At 43.6% G+C, this 23,789-nt stretch overlaps 1 protein-coding gene across 1 annotated transcript in view; it reads left to right on the top strand.

The window, feature by feature from the left end:
- Positions 1–5,889, top strand: part of HEATR9 (HEAT repeat containing 9) — a 74,419-nt gene extending 68,530 nt beyond the window's left edge. The window contains exons 16-18 of the mRNA XM_030206635.1: positions 763–849; positions 972–1,063; positions 5,762–5,889. Coding sequence (XP_030062495.1) covers positions 763–849; positions 972–1,063; positions 5,762–5,819 — 237 coding nt within the window. The 3' untranslated portion in view covers positions 5,820–5,889. The remainder of the gene's footprint in view (positions 1–762; positions 850–971; positions 1,064–5,761) is intronic.
- The last annotated feature ends 17,900 nt before the right edge of the window (positions 5,890–23,789 follow it).

Genomic DNA, 23,789 nt, shown 5'->3' with positions numbered 1-23,789 from the left:
ACTGTGTGGTAATGTGAACAAGGGCGGGCCCAGAGCCCAGGTAAGACAGAGCCACACAGCAGTTGCAGGTAAAGGAAAAGAACATTTATTAAAGCTGTAAGGTCAGGGGTCCTGTTCCTTTCACAGGTAGGAGGAAAAGGCAACCTAAAACTAGTCCATAAATATAATAATGTCCTCATGTAGCATGCTCCTGCTTGGCCACTGTGTACCTTATTACCTTTCATTACAGCAGCATGCTTTACTTGTCCCTGGCCTCGTTCCTCAAAGTTACAAGGGAAGTCTCTAGTAATTACTCAGGTCAAAATACAAAATCTGCAAGGTTCCAAGTGGAGCCTGGCCTACTTGATTGTAGCAGCTGCGGTTCACTTATAATTAGTGGAGACACATGGGGCATCACAGCTCCCTTCTGGGCCTCCTTAGCTTTTATACTTCCCCCGGACCATTCTTTCCTGGCTCCACCCCTCCCGTGCAACTTCCTCCCTGGGCGGGACTATAAGCTTTAAGGTGGATCTGATACTGTGAGGGAGTGCAATCAAGGAAGAGGGGTAATATCCTATAGACTCACTCACACACTGGCTGAATATTGACTAGAAATATACTATTTAGTGGGCCACGGATCTCATTTCCATCCATTATAAATCATTTAGAGTATTCATTATTTCTGAACCTTAGTAATATGTTGTAGCAAACCCAATAGTACCCTGTACTTTCTCAATCTGCCTTTATTAAGTCCCTCTGTCTCTTCACTCTTCCTGTTGTCAGGGTGTTCTTGGCCTCCGCAATCAACGTCTTCTCCGTATCCTGATGGAAATGCTGGATTTGGATGACAGCAAAGAAGTCCGCATTCAAGTAAATATAATGCTATAACTGCAGAACTGCCTCTAAATTCATTTCTTAGCTGCTAGTATTCTTCATCTGCTGGGATTACACAGATGAATGCCTAACCTCTCTTTCATAATGCCTGAACACAGATCATCCGGTTGACTTGCTTGCTCAGACTGAAGGACCCATATATACTGAGGAACCTTCAGCTCAAAGAGCAAGGAGAAGGGCCTTTGGCAAGGTAAGAAGCAAGGGTTCCTCAGAACAGAGGGGTAGGATCATGGGCTTCAGGGGAAAAGTGATGGGTCTGAGTCCTGGTGAAAGGAAAATGGGTAGGACGATGGCCTTCACAGGAGAAATGATGAGTCTGAGGCCAGGTGAGGGGGTTCCTTTTGATTTAGGCAGAACTCTGTCCTGATAAAGACTTTTGGGTCCTTGGGACCTGCAGACTAAGAGCATAAGAATAGCCATACTGGGTCAGACCAATGGCCCACCTAGCCCAGCATCATGCTTCCAATAGTGTTCACCAGGGCTCTCAGGTCAAGAAGTAAGAGGGATACCTTTGGTTAACTGGACACAGGGCTGGCTCAAGGGATTGTGGTGCACCCCCCTTCCCAAATCGCTCCCACCCTTTCCCATAGGCCCAGCATTCTCTCTCCATCCTTTGGTCCAGCATCTCTTCCCTTCTCTCCTCACCCTCCTGGTACAGTCTGTCTCCCCCCCCCCCCCCCCCCCCCCCGAAGTCCTGTAACCTATGTGTAAGTTGCCGGCAGCAGCAGCCTGAAGACAGGCTGCATTCATCCATGCTCTGGGTCTTCCCTCTGCCACATCTCACCTCCTCTGATGCAATTTCCTGTGGGCAGAATGCAGCAGAGGGAAGACCCAAGACCTGGCCAAAGGCAACTGCTACTGGCAACTTGCACACAGTTTACATGACTGCGGGAGATGCAGAGAAGGAGCGATGCTGGATCCCCATGGGAGGGTGATACGAAGGAGGAGAGAGACCGGGCCAGGGGGTAATAGGGGAGAGATGCCAGACTCATGAGGAAGAGGGAGAAGAGAAGGCTTAACCATTAGTCATCAGAGGCTGGGGATTTTGGCGTCCTTTATCACTGGCGCCCTGAGCCAGTGCCTCACCTGGTCCAATGGTTAAGACGGCTCTGTACTCCCAAAAAGCTAAACTCTATTGAAAGCTATCATAAAGACTAGCAGGTCAATATAACTGTGCTGCTGATTACACCTGTAGACCACTGATTCTAGGCATTACCGTTTGCACTTTGCCCTGCTTGCACTATTCCCTGGATTCTATATAACTCGACTTAAGTTGCACACGCATATCCGGTCGTATTCTGGATTTGCGCTCACAACTTTATTTTGTTAAGCTAATTGACACTAATTGACATTAATTAGAATTTACGCGCAGAACTGTCTAAGCGTATTCTATTCTTATTATTATTTATCACATTTGTACCCCGCACTTTCCCACACAAAGCAGGTTCGATGTGGCTTACATAGTAACTAGAATTACAGAGTCTTGTAAGGAGAAATATTACAAGCTGAATAAACATAATAATAGTGAGGTTTTAGAATGAATGAATTGGATAAGGGAAGGTAAACAAAGATAGGATAGGCAAAAGGAATAGGGATTGGGAGGGATATGGTATAGGAGAGACGGAGAAGAAAAGATTGGGGGATAAGGAGATAGGGAGACGGGGTCTAAGGGATAATCGGTGTCAGAGTCAGTATCAGTGTCAGAGCAAAGTTGTATGGGTGGGCTGATGAGCTTAAGTTGGGTCATTATGGTAAGCTTGCTTTGAAGAGATGTGTCTTCAACATTTTCCTGAAGGGTAAATAGTCGTTAATTGTTCGGACATGATGCATGAAAATTCTAAGTTGCATAGTTGTAAGGGGGCATGGAATGAGCGGGTCATGGCCGTTTCTCAAATCGATACGCTTTGTTATAGAGTACACCCAGTGTTCTGTCCTCCGACAGCCTCGCACTAGTTTATAACGTGATCCTAAAATGTGTGTAATGCCTTTACTGTTATTCTCAGTCCCAAGAACTATCATTGCTGCAGTTTCCCCACTGGAAAAATACATGAGCAATGCACTGTGGGTAATGTAGTTCACAGGCAGTGCAACCACACTTGTTTGGCTGTGTAAGAACTGCTATCACTGGTTGTGAGGCTGCTCAGACCTTCTCTCTCTCCCTCTCTCTCTGTCAAGCTTGGCTCTTTTGTCTTCCTGCTCAGTCTTACTATTCTGTCCACAGAGGTCAGCCAGGTATGACCTTTCTCTCCTATCTCTAGGACTACCCCTTGCTATCCGATAGCAGGCTCTGTCCCCATTGGTCTCTATCTGCTCCTCCCTGTGTGAAGCCCCACCACTTCCTTGTCCTTTCAGCCACGAGGGGCTTCTTCCTCCATTACAGCCAGGGAAATGGAGCCAACACCATCTCGCTCCAGACAGCTCTGTCCGGCTCAAACTCCCTGTAACGAACCTGGATTTTTTACCCTGTAAATATCTTCTTCCAAATGAGATATTGCACATTGCAGTCACCCAGCTTTGGACTATTTCTACCTGTTCAACTACCTTCTCCTCCCCCTGCAATACAACTACCTCTCTTCAGATCTCCACCTCCCACAGCCTCCAGATTAAGAAGTCTCTGTATCCTGAACATCTATCTGTGAGTAAATTATCTGTGATTTATTCAATAAAAGAGACTTTATAAAATAATAGAGACTTCAGGTGATTGCTGCGCCAGGGTTATGCTCCATGATATTGGGGCTTCTAATTACCAAGCTCCAAGAGTCATGACACCCAGTCAGCACCTAATTTATGTGTCTGGATTTATACCAAGTTTTACGTGGCGAAACTGCCTGCGACTAAATGTAGTCGCGGAGACGGGTGCTCGGTGTATTCTATAATCCATGTGGAAATTTAGGCATATTCTATAAAGTACGCCTAGGGTAAAGTGCTTTATAGAATACGCCTAAGCATATTTTTTTTCCGGCGTGTATTTTTCAGGTGCCATATGTAGAGAATCTAGCCCTGTACCTTGGGCCATATGTTTTGGTGTTGCCTACAAGTGTGGCTCTTTTGGATTGCCATATTGTCATTTTTTTTTCAAAAAATCTGGACTTGCAACATCCCACATGAGCGAGAACAACAGAAAGGAACTACAATCCATATAGGACAGGGGAAAAAACAGAAAATAAGGAACAAGGTGGGAGGAGAAGAAGGGGAATAGTGAAGGGATGGAACAAAAACAGAAAGGGGAAGACAGAGTCCATCTGGCTATGTGTCGGGAATATGCCTCTCCACAACGGGGGCACGACCTCAGGAGTCGACCCATAGATTTTACTATATTAACACAGTTACTCAGGCAGCATGTTCCAAAGAATGGGCCCAACAGCCGAAAACATTGCTTCTGAAGGGTAACCAACGAAACTTGCTGGACAGCTGGCATAGCAAAAGGTGTTGAGCAGAATGGAATGTTCGAGAAGGAGAATAAAGCGACAAAGCTGCAAATTTTCAGACAGACTCCTGATATTTAAACTCCACATTTGGCTGTAAAATGCTGGCTGCAATGTTTAAAATTATACCGGGATATTCAGTGCTGGCCCGTACTCAGCTATCCTGGCATAGAAGGGCCGTCAGAAGTTATCTGGTGTACCGCTGATAGTCGGCGCTGGACACAGATGCATTTCTGGCTGATCTGGTACAGCTTTGTGTTGTTCTTAATGTGCCTGACTAATTATCCGGATCACAGCACTGAGTATTGACAGTACCGGAATAATTTCCAGCTCCGCCTTGGCTCTGTTCCTGGGCTGCCCTGGCACTACCTGGATAATGAGGCCAGGACCGGCCTTACCAATTGCAGGGTCCTGTGCGGATCAGTGTGGGAGGTCCCCCTCCAGGCAATCCAATATGTTCCTGTTTCCAAACCCCCTACCTTAAAACAGCGTTTCTCCGTGGAGGGCTCAGGGTAATAGAATCCAAAGGAAAAGGGAAAAAAAAACCGTAGTCAAAAAAGCACGAAACACAACCAGAAAAGAAGAAGGGGGTGGACCAGTGGTTCCAACAAAGGATATTTGTTAAAAAATCAATAAAATGACTCGACGCAGTCTGCATTTTGTTGCCACAATGCGCCTGCATCAGGAGTCAAAACAATTTCAATGAATATGAGTGGAGGAGTGGCCTAGTGGTTAGGGTGGTGGACTTTAGTCCTAAGGAACTGAGTTTGATTCCCGGCACAGGCAGCTCCTTGTGACTCTGGGCAAGTCACTTAACCCTCCATTGCCTGCCGCATTGAGCCTGCCATGAGTGGGAAAGCGCGGGGTACAAATGTAACAAAAAAAATATTATGAGTCTAAAAATACTGAGTACAAAGTCCAGTAAACAAATAATACCACATCAAAAACACCAAAGTGAAGTACAAGCCAAGCCTCGTAAAATGATGAAACAAATGGCACAGCAACAGAAAACGGAGTTTAAAAGAACTAAAATCAAAGCTCGGTGTAACACAAACCAAGCCTCGGAGCAGTGGCAGTGATTCACCCAGGCCGCCTGCCGCCGACCTTGAGTTTGCTCTCTGCTATGTCCCGCCCCCTTTTGATGTAACTTCCTGCTTAAGGCAAGCCCTGGCCGGGGCAGTTAGTGATGATTTCCAGTGGCAGTATCCAGACAATGGTGCTGAAAATTGAGGTAAGGTCCCGGTGGGTGGCACTCATCTGGATAGGGGCTGAAAAATCGAGGTATAGCCCCCAGTAGGCGGCACTTATCTGGATGGGGCTGCTGAATATTGGGGCCTGTGTGCTTACTGATTCACATACTACAAATCCTTCTAAATATTGGTCCTTGTGACGTCTTAACCTTGTTTCCATGTATTTCACACCTTCAGAATTCTAACCCTTTCATTTGGTCTTTTGTTGAGCAGAGAAGCTGGGAAAGCCTTAAAGTGTCTTCGGAGAATCGCCAGAGCTAAAGGCCTCTAAGAAGGTGGTTCTGAGGCGATTTGCAGCCCATTCAGAGACTGTGACTGTTTTCTGTCTGTTCCCTGTGTCCTTAGATACGATTAAACAGAGAATAAATAACCCTAATAAGAGAGCCAGTTGTCTTCCTGCGCAGGTTCTTTGTGTGTCTTGTACAGCTTCCGTTGGTTGGCTTGGAGGCTGTTCCGGGTTTATTCTTTTATAATTCTTGTGGCTTGCTAACTAAATATTCTAAGTGGGTAAGAACAAAACAAGTGAAGCTAACCACATCATTCTGTAACGGGCCTCCAAAATGTAAGCTCTTTTTCTATTAATTCACCTGAGCACCATTTATGTGCTTAAAGGTATAGGATACTGTCATCCACGCAGGTAAGTGCACACTTAAATGAAAGCAGAGCCAAAACCACTGTCCCCCTGACCCATTGAACTATTTACTACTACTACTACTATTACTACTATTTAGCATTTCTATAGCGCTACAAGGCATACGCAGCGCTGCACAAACATAGAAGAAAGACAGTCCCTGCTCAAAGAGCTTACAATCTAATAGACAAAAAATAAATAAAGTAAGCAAGTCAAATCAATTAATGTGAACGGGAAGGAAGAGAGGAGGGTAGGTGGAGGCGAGTGGTTACAAGTGGTTACGAGTCAAAAGCAATGTTAAAGAGGTGGGCTTTCAGTCTGAAACTTTAACTGACCCTGTATTTTAATGAATAAACTGTATCTAAATATGCCTGATATTCTCTGATTAGTCAGAAGGCAAGCAATAACAGGCATCAAATGTAAAAGACAAAATGAATTAAGGTCCATCAGGAAACAGAGTGGAGGATGCCGTGATGAGAGAAAGAGCAAGTGACTGTGTGTGTTGGCTGTTTAGCATGGCAGCTTTGCACTCACGTTTTTTTTACAGACGCAATGAGGGCTTTAGAAAAGAGACCTGGAGACTGCTGAGACAGGCTGCTTAGAACCAATTATCTTATAGCTTTATGGACCTGAGAGGGTTGGGGTCGAACTTAATTGCTTTACAATAAAGATTGCTCTCGCACGCAACATGTAACTTCTAGATTTACTGCCTCTGGGAATATTGTCAAATTACCAAGCCAGTCCCGGATCCAGTTGTTAAGTCTGTTTCCACATGACTAGAACAAATAAATTATTCCAATTTGTAACCTGTTATTTCCAGTGGAGCTCAAGTGGCAACCAGCATGATTAAATGCAATATGATAATTATAATATCTCGATGACAGCCCTGCAACATCAAAACAAAAATTGATGAGTATTAAAATAAGATAAACAAATTAGATCCAAGATTTGGAGACAGGGGCTGGTAGAAGAGTATTAGTTACCCTAAATGAGCCTTACTACTACTACTACTACTTGACATTTCTAAAGCGCTGCTAGTGTTACGCAGCACTGTACAATTTAACATAGAAGGACAGTCCCTGCTCAAAGAGCTTACAATCTAAAGGACAAGTGAACAGTCAGTCCGATAGGGGCCGTCAAATTGGGCAGTCTGGATTTCCTGAAAGGTAAGAGTTAGGTGCCGAAAGCAGCACTGAAGAGGTGGGCTTTCAGCAAAGACTTGAATATGGGTAGGGAGGGGGCTTGGCGTAAGGGCTCAGGAAGGTTGTTCAAAGCATAGGGTGAGGCGAGGCAGAATGAGCCTTAGCCTGGCACCCCTCTCAATTCACTTTCTGTCCCTTACTGCATCTCTTAAAATGTCTGTAATTAAACTGAACAATGATGTTCACTCCATCACCACCCCTTAGAATAATCCTGTAAAAACACGTAATTGGACTTCACACTTTTAAACAATACACTTTATCCCAATTATGCATGCTAACCACGTGTTAAGGGTTTTACGCCCTTAGTAAAAGGGTCCTTTTGTCTGGGTGATTATTCAGTTGCAGATTGAATTTTCCCACTAACCAGGTTATCAATAGAAATCAACCAAAATAAAACATGGAAAAGAAAATAAGATGATACCTTTTTTATTGGACATAACCTAATACATTTCTTGATTAGCTTTCGAAGGTTGCCCTTCTTCGTCAGATCGGAAATAAGCAAATGTGCTAGCTGACAGTGTATATAAGTGAAAACATTCAAGCATTACTATGACAGTCTGACAGGGTGGGAGGATGGGGGTGGGTCGGAGGTATGCATGGGGACATCAAAGCATATCATTGATATTCTAACAGACTGTCATAGTAATGCTTGAATGTTTTCACTTATATACACTGTCAGCTAGCACATTTGCTTATTTCCGATCTGAGGAAGAAGGGCAACCTTCGAAAGCTAATCAAGAAATGTATTAAGTTATGTCCAATAAAAAAGGTATCATCTTATTTTCTTTTCCATGTTTTATTTTGTTTGATTTCTATTGATAACCTTAAGAGTGGACTAACACGGCTACCACACTCCTCCACTAACCAGGTAACTGCTCATGCACCACCCTAGCACAATAGCGCCAAGGTGATCTGTAAGGATATTTTTGTCTGCCCTATCTTTATGCTGCAGCTGAATATTTCAATTGGTAGCAGTTGCTGCTAATCAGATAAGTGACCTGTGACCCCCTCCTTTTTTGTTTTTTGTTTGAAGAGCAGCCTGTTTGTGTTTCCCTGGTTTGTTTGTTTTTTAATTGGTGCATATGGAAAACAATTGGAGGCAGGACCTTTTAACCAGGAGCTATCATTTAATGTAAAAACAAAACCTAGGAGGCCAAAAGATCATGAAAGATTCAAATAAAAGGAATTGGGATTTGGAAAGTCAATGGAACACTTTTAAAATATAGTTTATCAAACAAGAATGTCCTTAAGGAAAGGATTTTTCAGATCTATTACCAAGCTCCCCTCTTCCTCTAGTAAGTAGTGTTCCAAATAGGAAATTCTATCCATTATAAATATCCACCAGAATATAGGAATGCAACATCTCATCATTTTGGTGCTTGATCTTTGTCTCCTAAAATAGAAAGTTGAACTCTTTCTTGTGCACCTGAAACCCAGCAGGCCTGAGTAACTCACGCTCATAATTCCGGTTGATAATGGTATCTGAAAACAAAACACTAACCCCCCTGTTTACTAAGCCACGAGGCAATACTGACACAGGCCAATCAAAGTGAATGGACTGTGTCGGCATTAGCACACGGCAGCCGCTAGCAAGGCTTAGTAAACACGGGGGGGGGGGGGGGGGGGGAGGGGGGTAAAATTATTACATTATTGATCAGCTGCTTCCCTATAACTTCATCAAACAATCTGCTCTATATTCACCTCTCAGGGCCAGATTTAAATTTTGGCACAGAAGGAAAAAGAAGGAATAAATTGTAAGTTTTAAAGTTGACTTTTCAGATCCTAACCCTTCTTAATGTGCCTTTATGACAGGTGAGAGGAGGGTGATAAACATAATATTTTGACACCCAACAGACAGGACTTAACAAAGATCTGGGTTTTCTAGCCCATTATAAACCATAAAGTTGTATTGCTCTGTTTATCACCCTCCTCTCACCTATCCATCCCCATCCTCTTAGACTATCTCTGAAATGCTTTGATGTTCCCATGCATACCTCCTACCCACCCCCACCCTGTTAGACTGTCAATGAAATGCTTGGATGTTTCACTTATATATACTGTCATCTACCACATTTGCTTATTTCCAATCTGAGGAAGAAGGGCAACCTTCGAAAGCTAATCAAGAAATGTATTGTTATGTCCAATAAAAAAGGTATCATCTTATTTTCTTTTCCACGTTTTATTTTGTTTGATTTCTATTGATAACCTTTAAGAGTGGACTAACACGGCTACCACACCTCTTTATTTATACACAATTTTAAGCATTATGTTCCTTTTCATTTATGGTTTAAAAACATGGTTTTACATTGCATTATATGTTTTTCTTGTTATGGTATTATTATTATATTATTTTATTGTTTAATTAGTATTGGTTAAATTTTCAGCTGTTTCTATTTTATTGTATAATTTTTATGTTTAGTTTTATTGTATAATCTTCGTGTTTTTATATTTGTAATTTTATTTTATTTATTATTTTGTAGCCCCTGACACAGCCCTGCTAGGCGAAACATGGCCTGTGTCGGGCAACACACTAGCTTGCAACTTTACTATTAAAGTTTCTGTATATCTACTACTGATCTGCTCCCTTTTTTCCACTGCCTCCATTGTATGAAAATAGATCTCATGAATATTCTTTGCCAGCCTCCTAATAACAGCTCAAAAAATTATTCATCAATTTGCAAAAATTCTCTATACACTTTTATTCTTAATTATACAATACAATTCACAAAGAGCATCCAAATTTCCATGCATCCAAACTCTCATAAACTCTCATTCATTCATTCTTCACAATAACATAATATTCAATCAGAACGCTGAAAAAACCAACATTTATCATCAACCCCGTAATTTGTACTAAAACATAAAGAAGTAAACTAAGTCAACTTCCTATCTGTTCATGACACACTTCTCGGGTTGTCCATGCTCAAGTCATTGTAATTAAGTAATAAACGTCCGCTTCCAAAAAGGACCTTCAATCTTCCTATACTATTCACTCAAAAAAACAGTGAAGCTTAGTCCAAAAAAAACAATCTTATCAGCGTATCCGTTCATGAATACTGGCTGCATACGGGTAACTGTTGACGTCATCAAAAAGTGCCCAACTTGCTTTAACGCTCTGAGTAATATCCAAATGTCCAAATGTCTTCACGTTGCATTTTCCAAGGCACATTGAATATCTCCGCTTAACCCATATGTGATACAAATCCCCTGAACAGGAGAACAGGGTAAATACTGATTTTCGACTGCTGTTCTTCCTGATCTTATGCCTGAATTAGTGCCCACGCGTTTTGCCTAAGCGGCGTTTTTGAGCTGTTATTAGGAGGCTGGGATTTAATAAGGTATAACAGGATAGAATTTGTTAACTCTATGATTAAGGGATGAATATTCTTTGGGGAAATCCTGAAAACCTGACCTGGCGAGGGTCGAGGTTGGACACCCCTGTTGTAAACTGTAGTGTTTCATTAATCAAACGGATGTCCAGGTTACTAATGTATCCCTTTGTGAATTTTTCAAATCAAAAGTTATTCAGCATCTGCTGTATTTGAAACCAATATCTGATAAATATTAGGTTATTTTCCTTCTCGTTTCTAAAGCTGTACTGGTTGGCGAAATAGTTTGACACATTATTATAGAGTCTTTGTGTAACCCTAGCTCACAATCACAAGGCAAGAGGCTGTTCCAGTCTAGAACTGTAATGTTTGCTTCATATTGTAAATCTATTAAACATGATATTTAAGTAATTTATGATTGAAGGTGCTTGATCTTTTTCATGGCCTAGTTAAAATCTTCCTCAGGCTGATAATAGCAAAACTCATCAGAATCTTAAAGTCATTTGGTAGCCTATGGTGTTTATTTTCAAAACATTTGGACATCTAAAAACGGCCAAAGAACGGGTCCATCTGCCAAAAGCGTCCACATAGTGACCTTCAAAAGGCAGAATTTGGATGTCCTACACTGCAGTTTGTCCAAATAGCAAGGGGGAGTATTGTGGGCATGTTTAGGGTGGGACTAGGGAGGGCACAAATTTAGGACATCCAACAGTGATGGTTGAATGGAAAGAAACACCCAAGTCAAAAAAGAAGGGCATCTTAAGTTAGACCTATTTCAATCCCATCCAGGATATAAAAAGATGCCCTGATTGAGTAGCCGACCACTGGAGGGATTAAACAGTCCAGAAAAGAAGCACCAAGGGCAAGTGCTCTCAAGAATGGAACAAGTGTGCTTTATTAAAGACCCAACATGGGCCGTGTTTCAGCATAGCTAACACCTGCCTCAGGGGTCAATTCAAGTAACACTGGGGGGTCCTTTTACAAAGGTGTGCTAGTGTTTTTAGCGCGTGCATTAAATATGCATGCACTAAATGCTAGAGATGCCCATATATTCCTACGGGTGTCTCTAGCATTTAGCGTGCGCTAAAAATGCTAGCACACCTTTGTAAAAGACCCACTAGATGCATTAATTTTAACTCAAAATATAGCGACTCAACACTCTGAAAATCCACCTGATCCACAGACAACAAATAGTGCCAGAAGCCATGCCCTAAAGGATATTTCTCTTCTCGTGGCCTCTTTTCCTTTGTCCTGTCCACACATGCCAACAGAACTCCTGCTCCTGCAACCTTTATGTTCTGAGCTCCTCTGGCATTCTTCTCCAGTCAGCTGACCTCAGAGAGTATGTGTGAGAGTGAATGTATGAGTATGCGTGTGTGTGACAGAGAGAGAGTGAGACTGAGTGTGAGTGTGTGAGAGAGAGTGTGTGTGAGAATGAGAGTGTGTGCCAGGGGTCCCCCCTCCCTCCGAGTTTCAGGGTCCGTCCTCCCTCTGAGTTTCAGGGTCCCCTCGCTCCCTCTGAGTTTCAGGGTCCTCCCTCCCTCCGAGTTTCAAGGTCCCACACACCCAGTTCCAGGGTCCCTTTCCTCCCACCCTACCACAGTGCTTCTCCCATCCACCAGCTAAGCCCTGGTCTGACCCACAGCCAGCAGGAGCTGCCTCGTACTGTCTCACTCACAGACAGTGAGAGGCAACGGCGGGGCTGACGCAGCCACGGGCACTCAGCATGATAAAGTTCGGCTCCCGTTTTTTTTCTGCGCGTATGCAGCTGTCAGGTATTTCCGTGCGGCTTTCACTGCCATGCCTCTTTTCTAGTTTGTCGAGTTCTTCGCTCACTCGGCCGCCAACCACAAGATACAGAGAGGGTAGGCTGTGTGCAGGGTCACTTACAACTATTTTCATTGGTTGGTTGCCTTGCCTCTCACTGTTCCGCCCTCGATGTCATCACGTTTTGACACGAGGGCGGGACAGAGAGAGATGGTGACAGACTGACGAACCTTAAGAACCCTTCAGTGAAGCCACGGAGTCATCTTCAGAACGTTTGCGATGGAAATTATTATAGTAGATTATGAGCAGGATGTCCCAGCTCTGATTTGGATGTTCTTTGGAAAATGCTCCTCCATGTGAAATGAGTTGTTTCAGTCCAAATGGACAGGCATCAATATACATCCTGAAAAAAATCTGTCATAATTTAGCACTAATTGGTACACTTGTGAGCATCAGAGCAGAGAAGCCAAAACTTGCCTAGGCATGGAGACTGAGTTACCTTTTCACCGTGGAGATGGTTTCTCAAGAATATTGTTGAAAGAATATTGACAAGACAGTGTGAGAAAGCTTTTGGGAATATTTTTGATACAGTAAAAATACATAAATGGTCTCCTTTATATAAGCTAAAACATATTTGATGCATTGACTTAATCCTAGTTTGAGAGATCTGATTCTAGGCTATCAATGTATTTTTTTAAACAATATGATATGAAAACAAAAATATGCCCTAAGTCAGTGTTTCCCAGGTCCAGTCCTAGAGTACCTCTTGCCAGTCAGGTTTTCAGGGTATCCACAATGAATATGCATGAAAGAGAATGCATACTCTGCCTCTATTAATTAATTAGTTAATTAATTAAAGATTTATTTACTGCCTTTTTGAAGAAAATTCACTCAAGATGGTGTACAATAAGAATAAATCAAACGTGCAATAGACACAGCAGTATTCAAATAACAGTACAAAGTATGGCATTGTATGCTACTTACAATGTCAATATGTAATAGAACATTTTAATTGACAGTGTAGGGTATAAGCACAGATGGAACATACAGATAGGTAAGAGAGTAAGAGGAGTTAGAAAATAAGGTGACTAATTTAAAGAAAGGTGCACATGAGGTCAGACCAAGGGTTAAATATTATCTCAGCTAGGGTAGGAGTGGATATGTAAATCTTTTCCATGCATATTTATTGTGGATATCCTGAAAACCCTACCCAGCGTGCGCCATTTTTGGCGTTGCAAAACTATTTCAATTTTTGTAGCGCCAGTGTGTACCCGGAAGTACTTGGGCAGTGCCATGTACTGTCGGGTTACCACTGGGTTAGAGCGGGAGCCCTTACCGCCACCTCAATGGGTGGTGGCAAGTGCTCCCCCCCAAAATGGCTGGGCAGCAAATAACATAGTAACATAGTAGATGACGGCAGAGAAAGACTCATATGTGCTACTTTATGTGTATACCTGACCTTGATTTGTATCTGCCATTTTCAGGGCACAGACCATAGAAGTCTGCCCAGCACTAACCCTGCCTCCCAACCACTAGCCCCACCTCGCACTACCAGCTCTGCCACTCAGTCTCCGCTAAGCTTCTGAGGATCCATTCCTTCTGAACAGGATTCCTTTATGTTTATCCCATGCATTTTTGAATTCTGTTACCGTATTCATCTCCACCACTTCCTGCGAGAGGACATTCCAAGTATCCACCACTCTGTGAAAAAATACTTCCTGACATTTTTCTTGAGCCTGCCCCCCTTCAATCTCATTTCATGTCCTCTAGTTCTACCGCCTTCCCATCTACGGAAAAGGTTCATTTGTGGATTAATACTTTTCAAATATTTGAACGTCTGTATCATATCACCCCTGTTTCTCCTTTCCTCCAGGGTATACATGGTCAGGTCAGCAAGTCTCTCCTCATATGTCTTGTAACGCAAATGCCATACCATTCCCGTAGCTTTTCTTTGCACCGCTTCAATTCTTTTTACATCCTTAGCAAGATACGGCCTCCAAAACTGAACACAATACTCCAGATGGGGCCTCACCAATGACTTATACAGGGGCGTTAAAACCTGCTGGTCACACCTCTCTCTATACAGCCTAGCAACCTTCTAGCTATGGCCACCACCTTGTCACACTGTTTTGTCACCTTCAGATCCTCAGATACTATCACCCCAAGATCCCTCTCCCCGTCTGTACATATCAGACTCTCACCGCCTAACACATACGTCTCCCATGGATTTCTATTCCTTAAGTGCATCACTTTGCATTTCTTCACATTGAATTTTAATTGCCAAACCTTAGACCATTCTTCTAGCTTCCGCAGATCCTTTTTCATGTTTTCCACTCCCTCCTGGATGTCTACTCTGTTACAAATCTTAGTATCATCTGCAAAAAGGCAAACTTTACCTTCTAACCCTTCGGCAATGTCACTCACAAATACATTGAACAGAATCAGCCCCAGCACCGATCCCTGAGGCACTCCACTGCTCACCCTTCCCTCATCCTCACCCTTCCTGAATTCCATTAACCACCACCCTCTGGTGTCTGTGTGGCAAATGGTTCACTTGCCGCATGACCATTTCTTTAAAGAAAGGGAAACCTGCCTTTTACCCACTGCAGTAAAAGGGGACCTCGGCGCACATCAAAAACAAAGCACCGGTGCCAATGTAGGCTCCCTTTTGCTGTAGCTTCATAAAAGGACCCCTCAGATTGTGAGCCCTCCAGGAACAGAGAAATACCTACTATACCTGAATGTACACTTGCTTCCATAGCTTTTGGGTTTGTAGGTGGTATATAAGAATTTAAAACAACAACAACAACAACAACAAAAAGAATACTACAACCACAGGCCAGGTAGCTTGATTATTGAATATTAATAAGTAGCTCTCCTGCATAACCCAGGTCAGTAGGGAGCTGACGGTGGTGCTGAAACCCATTGAATTTGGGATACAGAAAATTACCTGAATACTCAAGTCTCCTATGAGGAGCTGTTGGTGGTACTGAAATCTCCCGAGGTTCTCTGGGATACTCAGAGTCAACTGTTTTGATTTGAAGGAAAGAAGCTCCTGAAAACTAGTCACAAATGTATTAAGTTAATTCAATAAACAGGTATAACCTTTTATATTTTGTTATTGTTTTTCTTTATTAACCTTTATTTTGAATACACAATTCTTCAACAGAGAACTATTGATGGTGCCAAACATTTACCATAGGGTTTTGTGGCATGGTCTGTACTTACACAAGGCTCTGAGTTGCATTTTACAGCTGTTCAAGAGAGCATCTTTCACCTCCGTGTTTTTTTTTTGTCTGCAAGCGGCTTAAAATCCTGCAATTTATTTGCCCTTGGTCTCTGCCTTCTCCTATAGCGCGTTATTTGGTGTCCGGCCAACAGTTCGTTGCAGCGCCAGGAGCTGATTCAAGAGCTGCGGCTGACAGTTTTGCAGCCTTTATCTTCGGGTCCCGAATCGGGATTGCAGACAAGGTGTTTTTTTCAGACCTTGTCATTTCACAGCAAGAAGAGGCTGTGCAGCTCGCTCGATAACGAATCATCCAATTTAGGCGGTGGTTTCAATATCCAGCCCTTGCTGCATTGAAATCCTGCGGGAGACTGGGAGGGAGTTGGTCCAGCTGACGCAAGGAGATGAATCCGGACTGGGAAAGGGAGCTGGGGGCCAGCGGCAAATCCCCGGCCACCGGAATGGGCTCATGTGGAGAGGAATTCCAACTCTGTCCAAGTGCCACGGCCAATTCGTACTACAACGAGGACTTCCTTCACAAGGTAGGGAGCGTTTCCGAGACAGAAAAATGAAAACAGAGCACCGGCTTCAATGCAGAGAGCTTGGAAAGATAACGTTCTAGAAACATGGAAACAGTTTAAAGTACAAAACATTTTTTAAAAACCTGCTGACTGGCTACTTCACGCCAGGATCATATTAATTCTTAATTGGCTGTAAAAATGAATTGAAAAATATAGCACTTTATGACGTAACAATAGATTTAATCAGTATGCAGATCAATGCAGTTTGTCAGGTACTCCATATAGATGTATGAGAACTTAACAGAAGCATTGCTAGAAGACTAGTGATTATTTAGGGACAGCATATGTTTTACTCTTTTTGGAAGTCTTTATTTGACAGATATTTTGCTGCTCTTTTTCTGGCTCTCGCGTAAGTTGCAGAACGGCAGTTGTTGTGTTGGTTCTGTATGTATGCAAACAGTCTGTTCACGGGCAGGAAACCAGAAGCAAATAATTCCAGGGATCCAGCAAAATATGTTTAGTTGATTAGGATTTTCAACATGTTAGCTAGGTTTAATTAGGCCGGCACTCAGAAATAAGGGCGGCACAGGGGAAGCAGCACTGAAGCCCCAGACCCCGAGCTACTTCGGTCCCTGAATAGAGTCAAGAATAATCCATGTACATCTTAACCAGTGCTTTCAGTCTGAGTCAGTTTAAGCGAATAGTGCTGAAAATAAACACGGTTCCGCGTCTCTATGCTTTGCTTAGCCACCTGACCTGACTTGACCTTCTGAGTTCTACAGAACACCTTGTTTACCAATACAGATGCGGTCTGCCTTTCCATTCTGTAATGTTGCATGCTACTTTCATTCTATAAACTAGGTCAGGGGTTCTCAACCCAATCCCCGGGACACACCTAGCCAGTCAGGTTTTTAGGATATCCACAATGAATATGCATGAGTTAAACTTGCAAAGAATGGATGTGGTGCATGCAAATGTACCTGAAACACAAAGCAAGCTCAAGCAGTGAATGTCTGACCTCAGTGACAACTTATTTCACATGAACACCTCAGCTCATGGTTCACGTTAATCTTCATAGATCATGTAGATGTCTATGTATTCTTTATTTCATAACTAGCCGTTAAGCCTGTAAAAACGGGCGAGATTTCCAGCTACCCTCCTCGCCGCCACTCCCTCCCTGCCTGCAGCGCTTCCACACGGAGGTGAGAGGCGCTGTCAGGTCAGTGCAGGGGGCCCGATGCGGAGGAGGGTGGAGATTGGTGCGCGCGATGTTCGTTTCCAGGTGGCAGCATCCGACAGTGACTCCAACTCCGTTTCCCTCTCTGTTCCGCCCTCTGATGTCATCACGTCTTGACGCGAGGGCGGGACAGAGAAGGAAGTCTCTACTGTGCATTTGCAGGTGAGTCAGTCACCTGCCATTTATATGTTTGATTATTATTTCCTTGTACTAATCTTGTGCATTAAAAGATGTCTTTTTTTTAAAAACTTTGTAGCTTTTTCCCCCAAAATTGATTAAATAGCACACTTATCTTAATTCAAGTTTGCTGTTCCAGTATCACAGGCCCTCACAGTCATCACTGAGGTCATTTTCTTCTAAGGTAGCATGATACTTTATAACAAACCAATATACTGGGCTAAATTCTATATTGAATAATTGCACCCTGTATACAATTAGTATAAAACACACTGTCAGTTATACTCTTATATATTTGAAACACTTTCAATAATTTATTTGTTTCTTACAAAATATCCTGTATCAATATTTGTTGTTTCTCCATGCATACTCATACCCCATTCATACATCAATGCACTTTTGGAGCGAAAACTCCCTAATACAAATTCAATCTAGCTGCTCACAGTATCCACGGACCTGAGCAAGATTTCTTATTTGGAAAGTCCACCTGGACCCCCCCAAAAAATCACTTCTGGATACTATAGTCAATACTGCGCTCCATCAGTTGGTTGCGCACAGTCCTTTATAGTCCCACAATATGTATCACAATGCTTGAACGTGATCGTGATCCACTTTACACCACTCCTCCTTGGTCCCAGATATTCCAAACAGGGAGAAAATCAATAAATTATTGAAAGTGTTTCAAATATATAAGAGTATAACTGACAATGTGTTTTATACTAATATGATACTTTATAAGAGACATTCACAGCGTTGAGCTTGTGTTTGATTCATGTGCTCCCACTGATAGTTTTTGACCTACTTAAAATTAATGCAAAGTTATCTCATGCATATTCGTTGTGCATATCCTAAAAACCTGACTAGCTAGGTGTGCCCAGAGGACTGAGTTGAGAACCCCTGAAATAGAGCAGTGCTTCTCGACCCAGTTCTTGGGGCCCACCCAGGCCAGTCAGGATTTCAGGATATCTTGTCCAGATTATCTAGCTGCTATTACCATTCCCTACACCAGTGGGATAGCTACAGGGAGCCATGGGGGCCTAGGCCCCCTCAAACTGGCTCCGGGGTCCCCGGTTTGGCTGGCAGGGGCCCCCAACCCCCGCCAGCTAAGGCGTCTGTCCCACGCTGGTCTTAAATAGCTGGCACCGTGTCCTGTTTCTCAGTGCCATGCATGCTCATTTTAATGAAACTACTCGCGCATGGTCAGTTTCATTAAAATGAGCGTGCACGGTGCTGAAAGCAGGACAGGGCACCAGCAATGTAAGACCATTGTGGGACAATTTAGCTGACGGGGGCTGGGGACCCCTGCCAGCCAAGGTACCTTCCAGTGGCGGCAGCAGTGATGAGCAGCAGTGGGGGGGAGTAGCAGTGGGGGAGTGGTCACACCTCTCCTTAAGAAGCCTTCACTTGACCCTACTTGTCCCTCTAATTACCGACCCATCTCCCTCCTTCCTTTTCTCTCCAAATTACTTGAGCGTGCTGTTCACCGCCGCTGCCTTGATTTTCTCTCCTCACATGCTATTCTTGACCCATTACAATCTGGTTTTCGCCCTCTCCACTCAACCGAAACTGCGCTTACTAAAGTCTCCAATGACCTATTACTGGCTAAATCCAGAGGTCAATAGTCCATCCTCATTCTTCTTGATCTTTCCGCTGCGTTTGACACTGTCGATCACAGCATACTTCTCGATACCCTGTCCTCACTTGGATTCCAGGGCTCTGTCCTTTCCTGGTTCTCTTCCTACCTCTCCCTCCGCACCTTTAGTGTTCACTCTGGTGGATCCTCTTCTACTTCTATCCCTCTGCCTGTCGGCGTACCTCAGGGTTCTGTTCTTGGTCCCCTCCTCTTTTCTATCTACACTTCTTCCCTTGGTTCATTAATCTCATCTCATGGCTTTTCCTACCATCTCTATGCTGATGACTCCCAAATCTACCTTTCTACCCCTGATATCTCACCTTGCATCCAAACCAAAGTTTCAGCGTGCTTGTCTGACATTGCTGCCTGGATGTCTCAACGCCACCTGAAATTAAATATGACCAAAACCGAGCTTCTCATTTTCCCCCCCAAACCCACCTCCCCGCTCCCCCCGTTTTCTATTTCTGTTGATGGCTCTCTCATTCTCCCTGTCTCCTCAGCTCGAAACCTTGGGGTCATCTTTGACTCTTCTCTCTCCTTCTCTGCTCATATCCAGCAGACCGCCAAGACCTGTCGTTTCTTTCTTTACAACATCCGTAAAATCCGCCCCTTTCTTTCCGAGCACTCTACCAAAACCCTCATCCACACCCTTGTCACCTCTCGTTTAGACTACTGCAATCTGCTTCTTGCTGGCCTCCCACTTAGTCACCTCTCCCCTCTCCAGTCAGTTCAAAACTCTGCTGCCCGTCTCATCTTCCGCCAGGGTCGCTTTACTCATACTACCCCTCTCCTCAAGACCCTTCACTGGCTCCCTATCCGTTTTCGCATCCTGTTCAAACTTCTTCTACTAACCTATAAATGTATTCACTCTGCTGCTCCCCAGTATCTCTCCACACTCGTCCTTCCCTACACCCCTTCCCGTGCACTCCGCTCCATGGATAAATCCTTCTTATCTGTTCCCTTCTCCACTACTGCCAACTCCAGACTTCACACCTTTTGTCTCGCTGCACCCTACGCCTGGAATAGAGTTCCTGAGCCCCTACGTCTTGCCCCATCCTTGGCCACCTTTAAATCTAGACTGAAAGCCCACCTCTTTAACATTGCTTTTGACTCGTAACCACTTGTAACCACTCGCCTCCACCTACCCTCCTCTCCTCCTTCCTGTACACATTAATTGATTTGATTACTTTATTTTTTGTCTATTAGATTGTAAGCTCTTTGAGCAGGGACTGTCTTTCTTCTATGTTTGTGCAGCGCTGCGTATGCCTTGTAGTGCTATAGAAATGCTAAATAGTAGTAGTAGTAGTAGTAGTAGGGGAGCAGTGGCAGCAGCAGGGAGGAAGAAGTGGTGAGGGGACAGAGGTGGTGGCAGCAGGGAGGCGGCCCAAAATGTGCCCCCCTCCACCTTGGGCTGTGGCCCCCCTCCCTTCAAAGTCTGGCTACACCCCTGCCCTACACTCTGCCATGGGTGTTCTGGTCTATTAATGACTTTTGCTTGATCATCCCAGGTCCAAAGCGAGCTAGACTGGAATGTACAAGGCCTTCGGATTGTTATTTTTTGGCTCCTTTCACCTGGAACAATTTTCCCTTGACTCTTTGTGATTTATCATAATTAAAATACTTTAAAGTTGCACTAAAAACATGGCTCTTTGGTCAAGCATTTGCTATTGACCAGGGAAATGGGTGAGGGTCTTCCCCCTTGGGCTGCAGCTTTCTTGAGGTTGTAGTTACATAACTGATGCTATTCCTGTCTTTTCTCCTTTTCTATAATATGGTTTGGATGTTTTTGACTTCTTGGTTTGCATGTTTTCCGTCCTATTGCACATTGTAATTCTTTTCTTACCTTTTTGATTTCTTTATTATTTTAATTGTGCACCGCTCAGTTCTGCCAGTTAGTTTGGATGGCATAGAAAGTTTTTGAATAAACCATATCCACATGCCCTGCTTCCTTGGTATGCAAATCCATTTCAATGATCATACCTTCAGTCCATTCCCGATACTATTACTTAAACTTTCACAAAATCTAAAATGGCACTGGCATTTTCCCCTCTCTTTACAAACAAAACAGCTGATCAACTTCCTTTAATCACACCAATGGCATCCACTCCAATTCCTCAAAAAACATTCAAAATTGGCATATACTGGACACTGTGAAAACAGGTTAGGAGGGAGGCCATTTTGCATGTTTTTTTTATAAATTATAAGGAACAATGATGGATCTTCACGTTGGATTCTGTCATACGGCAAGGTTTAAATAAGGAATTGGAGTGGATGCTTTCGGTGTGAATGAATTGTGCCATTTTTCATTTTGTGAAGTTTAAGTAATCATATCGGGAGTGGCTTGAAGGAATTGTGGTTGTGACAAGAGTTGATTTTTAATGTTTGAGAGGGTTGGATTTTAATTTATTGTTTGTTGTGGGAACCTATATCCTGATGCAGAAAAGTAAAACATGATGTCATGTCGGGAGGTTGCTTGTATTATTGCACCATAATTTCACTCAGGGGCTCTGGAGAGCTATATAAAACACCAGAACGTTGAACAAACAACTTCCTTCAGTTTTCAAATTTTTACTGCACCTCAACATCCGGCAACATGCTAACATACATTACTGTGTCTTACTTTCTGCAAGTTCCATTTTATGCAATGGAACCTATCTCTCTATATAAAACACACCTCCAACATTCTAATGAAGCCTCACTTTCCCAACGTTCTAAAGTGAGGCGGCAGAGACCACTTTTTGAACATCAGTGTTTGCCCCGCCCACGCGCTGCTGATTGGCTGTGCCTCAGGTGATGCACACAAAGTACGGTTCCACCTCCCAAACACTCACATGGACTTAGAAACCACCAAGCCTTTGAATGGGACCGGTGCTGCAGAGGAGCAGGAGTGGGACAGCGAAGAAAATTCAGCGGCGTTCAGGAAAAAAAAACCCAAACACACACGAGTCCCGCCCCTTCCTGAGGAGGGGGTAGCTACCAGCACGGGGACCAACCGCGAGGAAAGCGCGGATGAAGAACGCCACTAAACAACCACTACATCGCGGACCTTACTCTGCAAGCTGTTCATGCGGTGAGTCTCCAAGCCGGCGTTCAGTGCCTACAACAGAGACTTCCAAACACATGCGCCCTCAGCCCCGCCCCCCCCACAGAACGCCACCCACATTCCACACTAAAACCAAACCAACCCCTCCCCCAAAAAAACCACCCAAACGGAAACCTCCGGCGCCCAACCCCCCCTAAAAAAAACGGATAATAGCCCACCTGAAATCAGTGCCTACAAGGAGACCTCCAGACACATGCGCCCTCAGCCCCGTCCCCCCCTACAGAACACCACCCACATTCCACACTCGAAAAAAAACCCATATCTACTCCTACTGCCTGCCTGCAACGGATCCCTCTGGTTTCAACAAAAATACAAGTGCTACAAATACCACATCAGAGTGCCCTGCTGAATTAAGATTACTGTATCACACTCACACGCAGAGAATCACCCCCTACCAGCCACAAAAAACCCCCACATCTAATATGGACAATCAGCATCACTCACTAACACACATACATACAACCAAACTGCCCACCACCCAAAATGCCACACACTGCCATGGACAGACAACATCTTGCTTTCACACTCATACACACACACTCCCTCCCCCAACCCCCTTAATACAAAAACTGAAACAGTAAAAACCTACATCTCTCTCTTACAAACACCCACAGAATCCCATAATCCCCCCCCAAAACACAAACACTCATACAGAACAACCCTACCCCACAAACACCCCCCCACAAAATGGCACACACACCCCCAGACACCCACAACCCCCCTCAAAACCACAAACACTCATACAGAACAACGCTACCCTACCCCACAAACACCCCTCCCCCCCCCAAAAAAAAATAGCATACACCCATAGACCCCCACCACCCCCCCTCAAAACCACAAACACTCATACAGACTTTACAACTTTAAAAAAAACTCTTTTCCTTTTTAAAAAAAAATATATCCCTTAATATCAAACAGAAAAAGAAAACAAACAAAAAAAAAACCCACATGCTAGCGCTCGTTTCATTTGTTTTGGAAACGGGCCTTTTTTACTAGTTTACTAATAATGGGTATTAAAAGCATTTAGCTTGTAGTAACATGGTGATGCAATTGCATATTCCATAATCTTCTAGAACCAAACACCTGTCTCCTACAGCCAGGAGCACATGATTACAAAACTCTGTGATATACCTATAATTAAGTCTTATTCCCAACCAAGGGGCCCCTTTGTTTAAATGCAGTAAAACCGGGTTTAGCTTGTTATAACATGGGACTTTCTCATGCACTAAGCCCAGATTTAATACAGCAATCTTGTATGGCTCTTTATTATTTTAAGGTTCCCATTAATTCATAGTGCCTGCAAAAAATTAATGTGGGAGCACTTACCATCCAATTCAGGAGGTGCTAATTGCTCCCACCTTAACCCTGTACTATCCAACATTAATCCTAATGAACTAGATGGATAACATAGGAAT

This window comes from Microcaecilia unicolor, chromosome 6, assembly GCF_901765095.1.
Source record: "Microcaecilia unicolor chromosome 6, aMicUni1.1, whole genome shotgun sequence".
Classification (NCBI taxonomy): Eukaryota; Metazoa; Chordata; class Amphibia; order Gymnophiona; family Siphonopidae; genus Microcaecilia; species Microcaecilia unicolor.
This window is presented reverse-complemented; position numbering and strand designations above follow the sequence as displayed.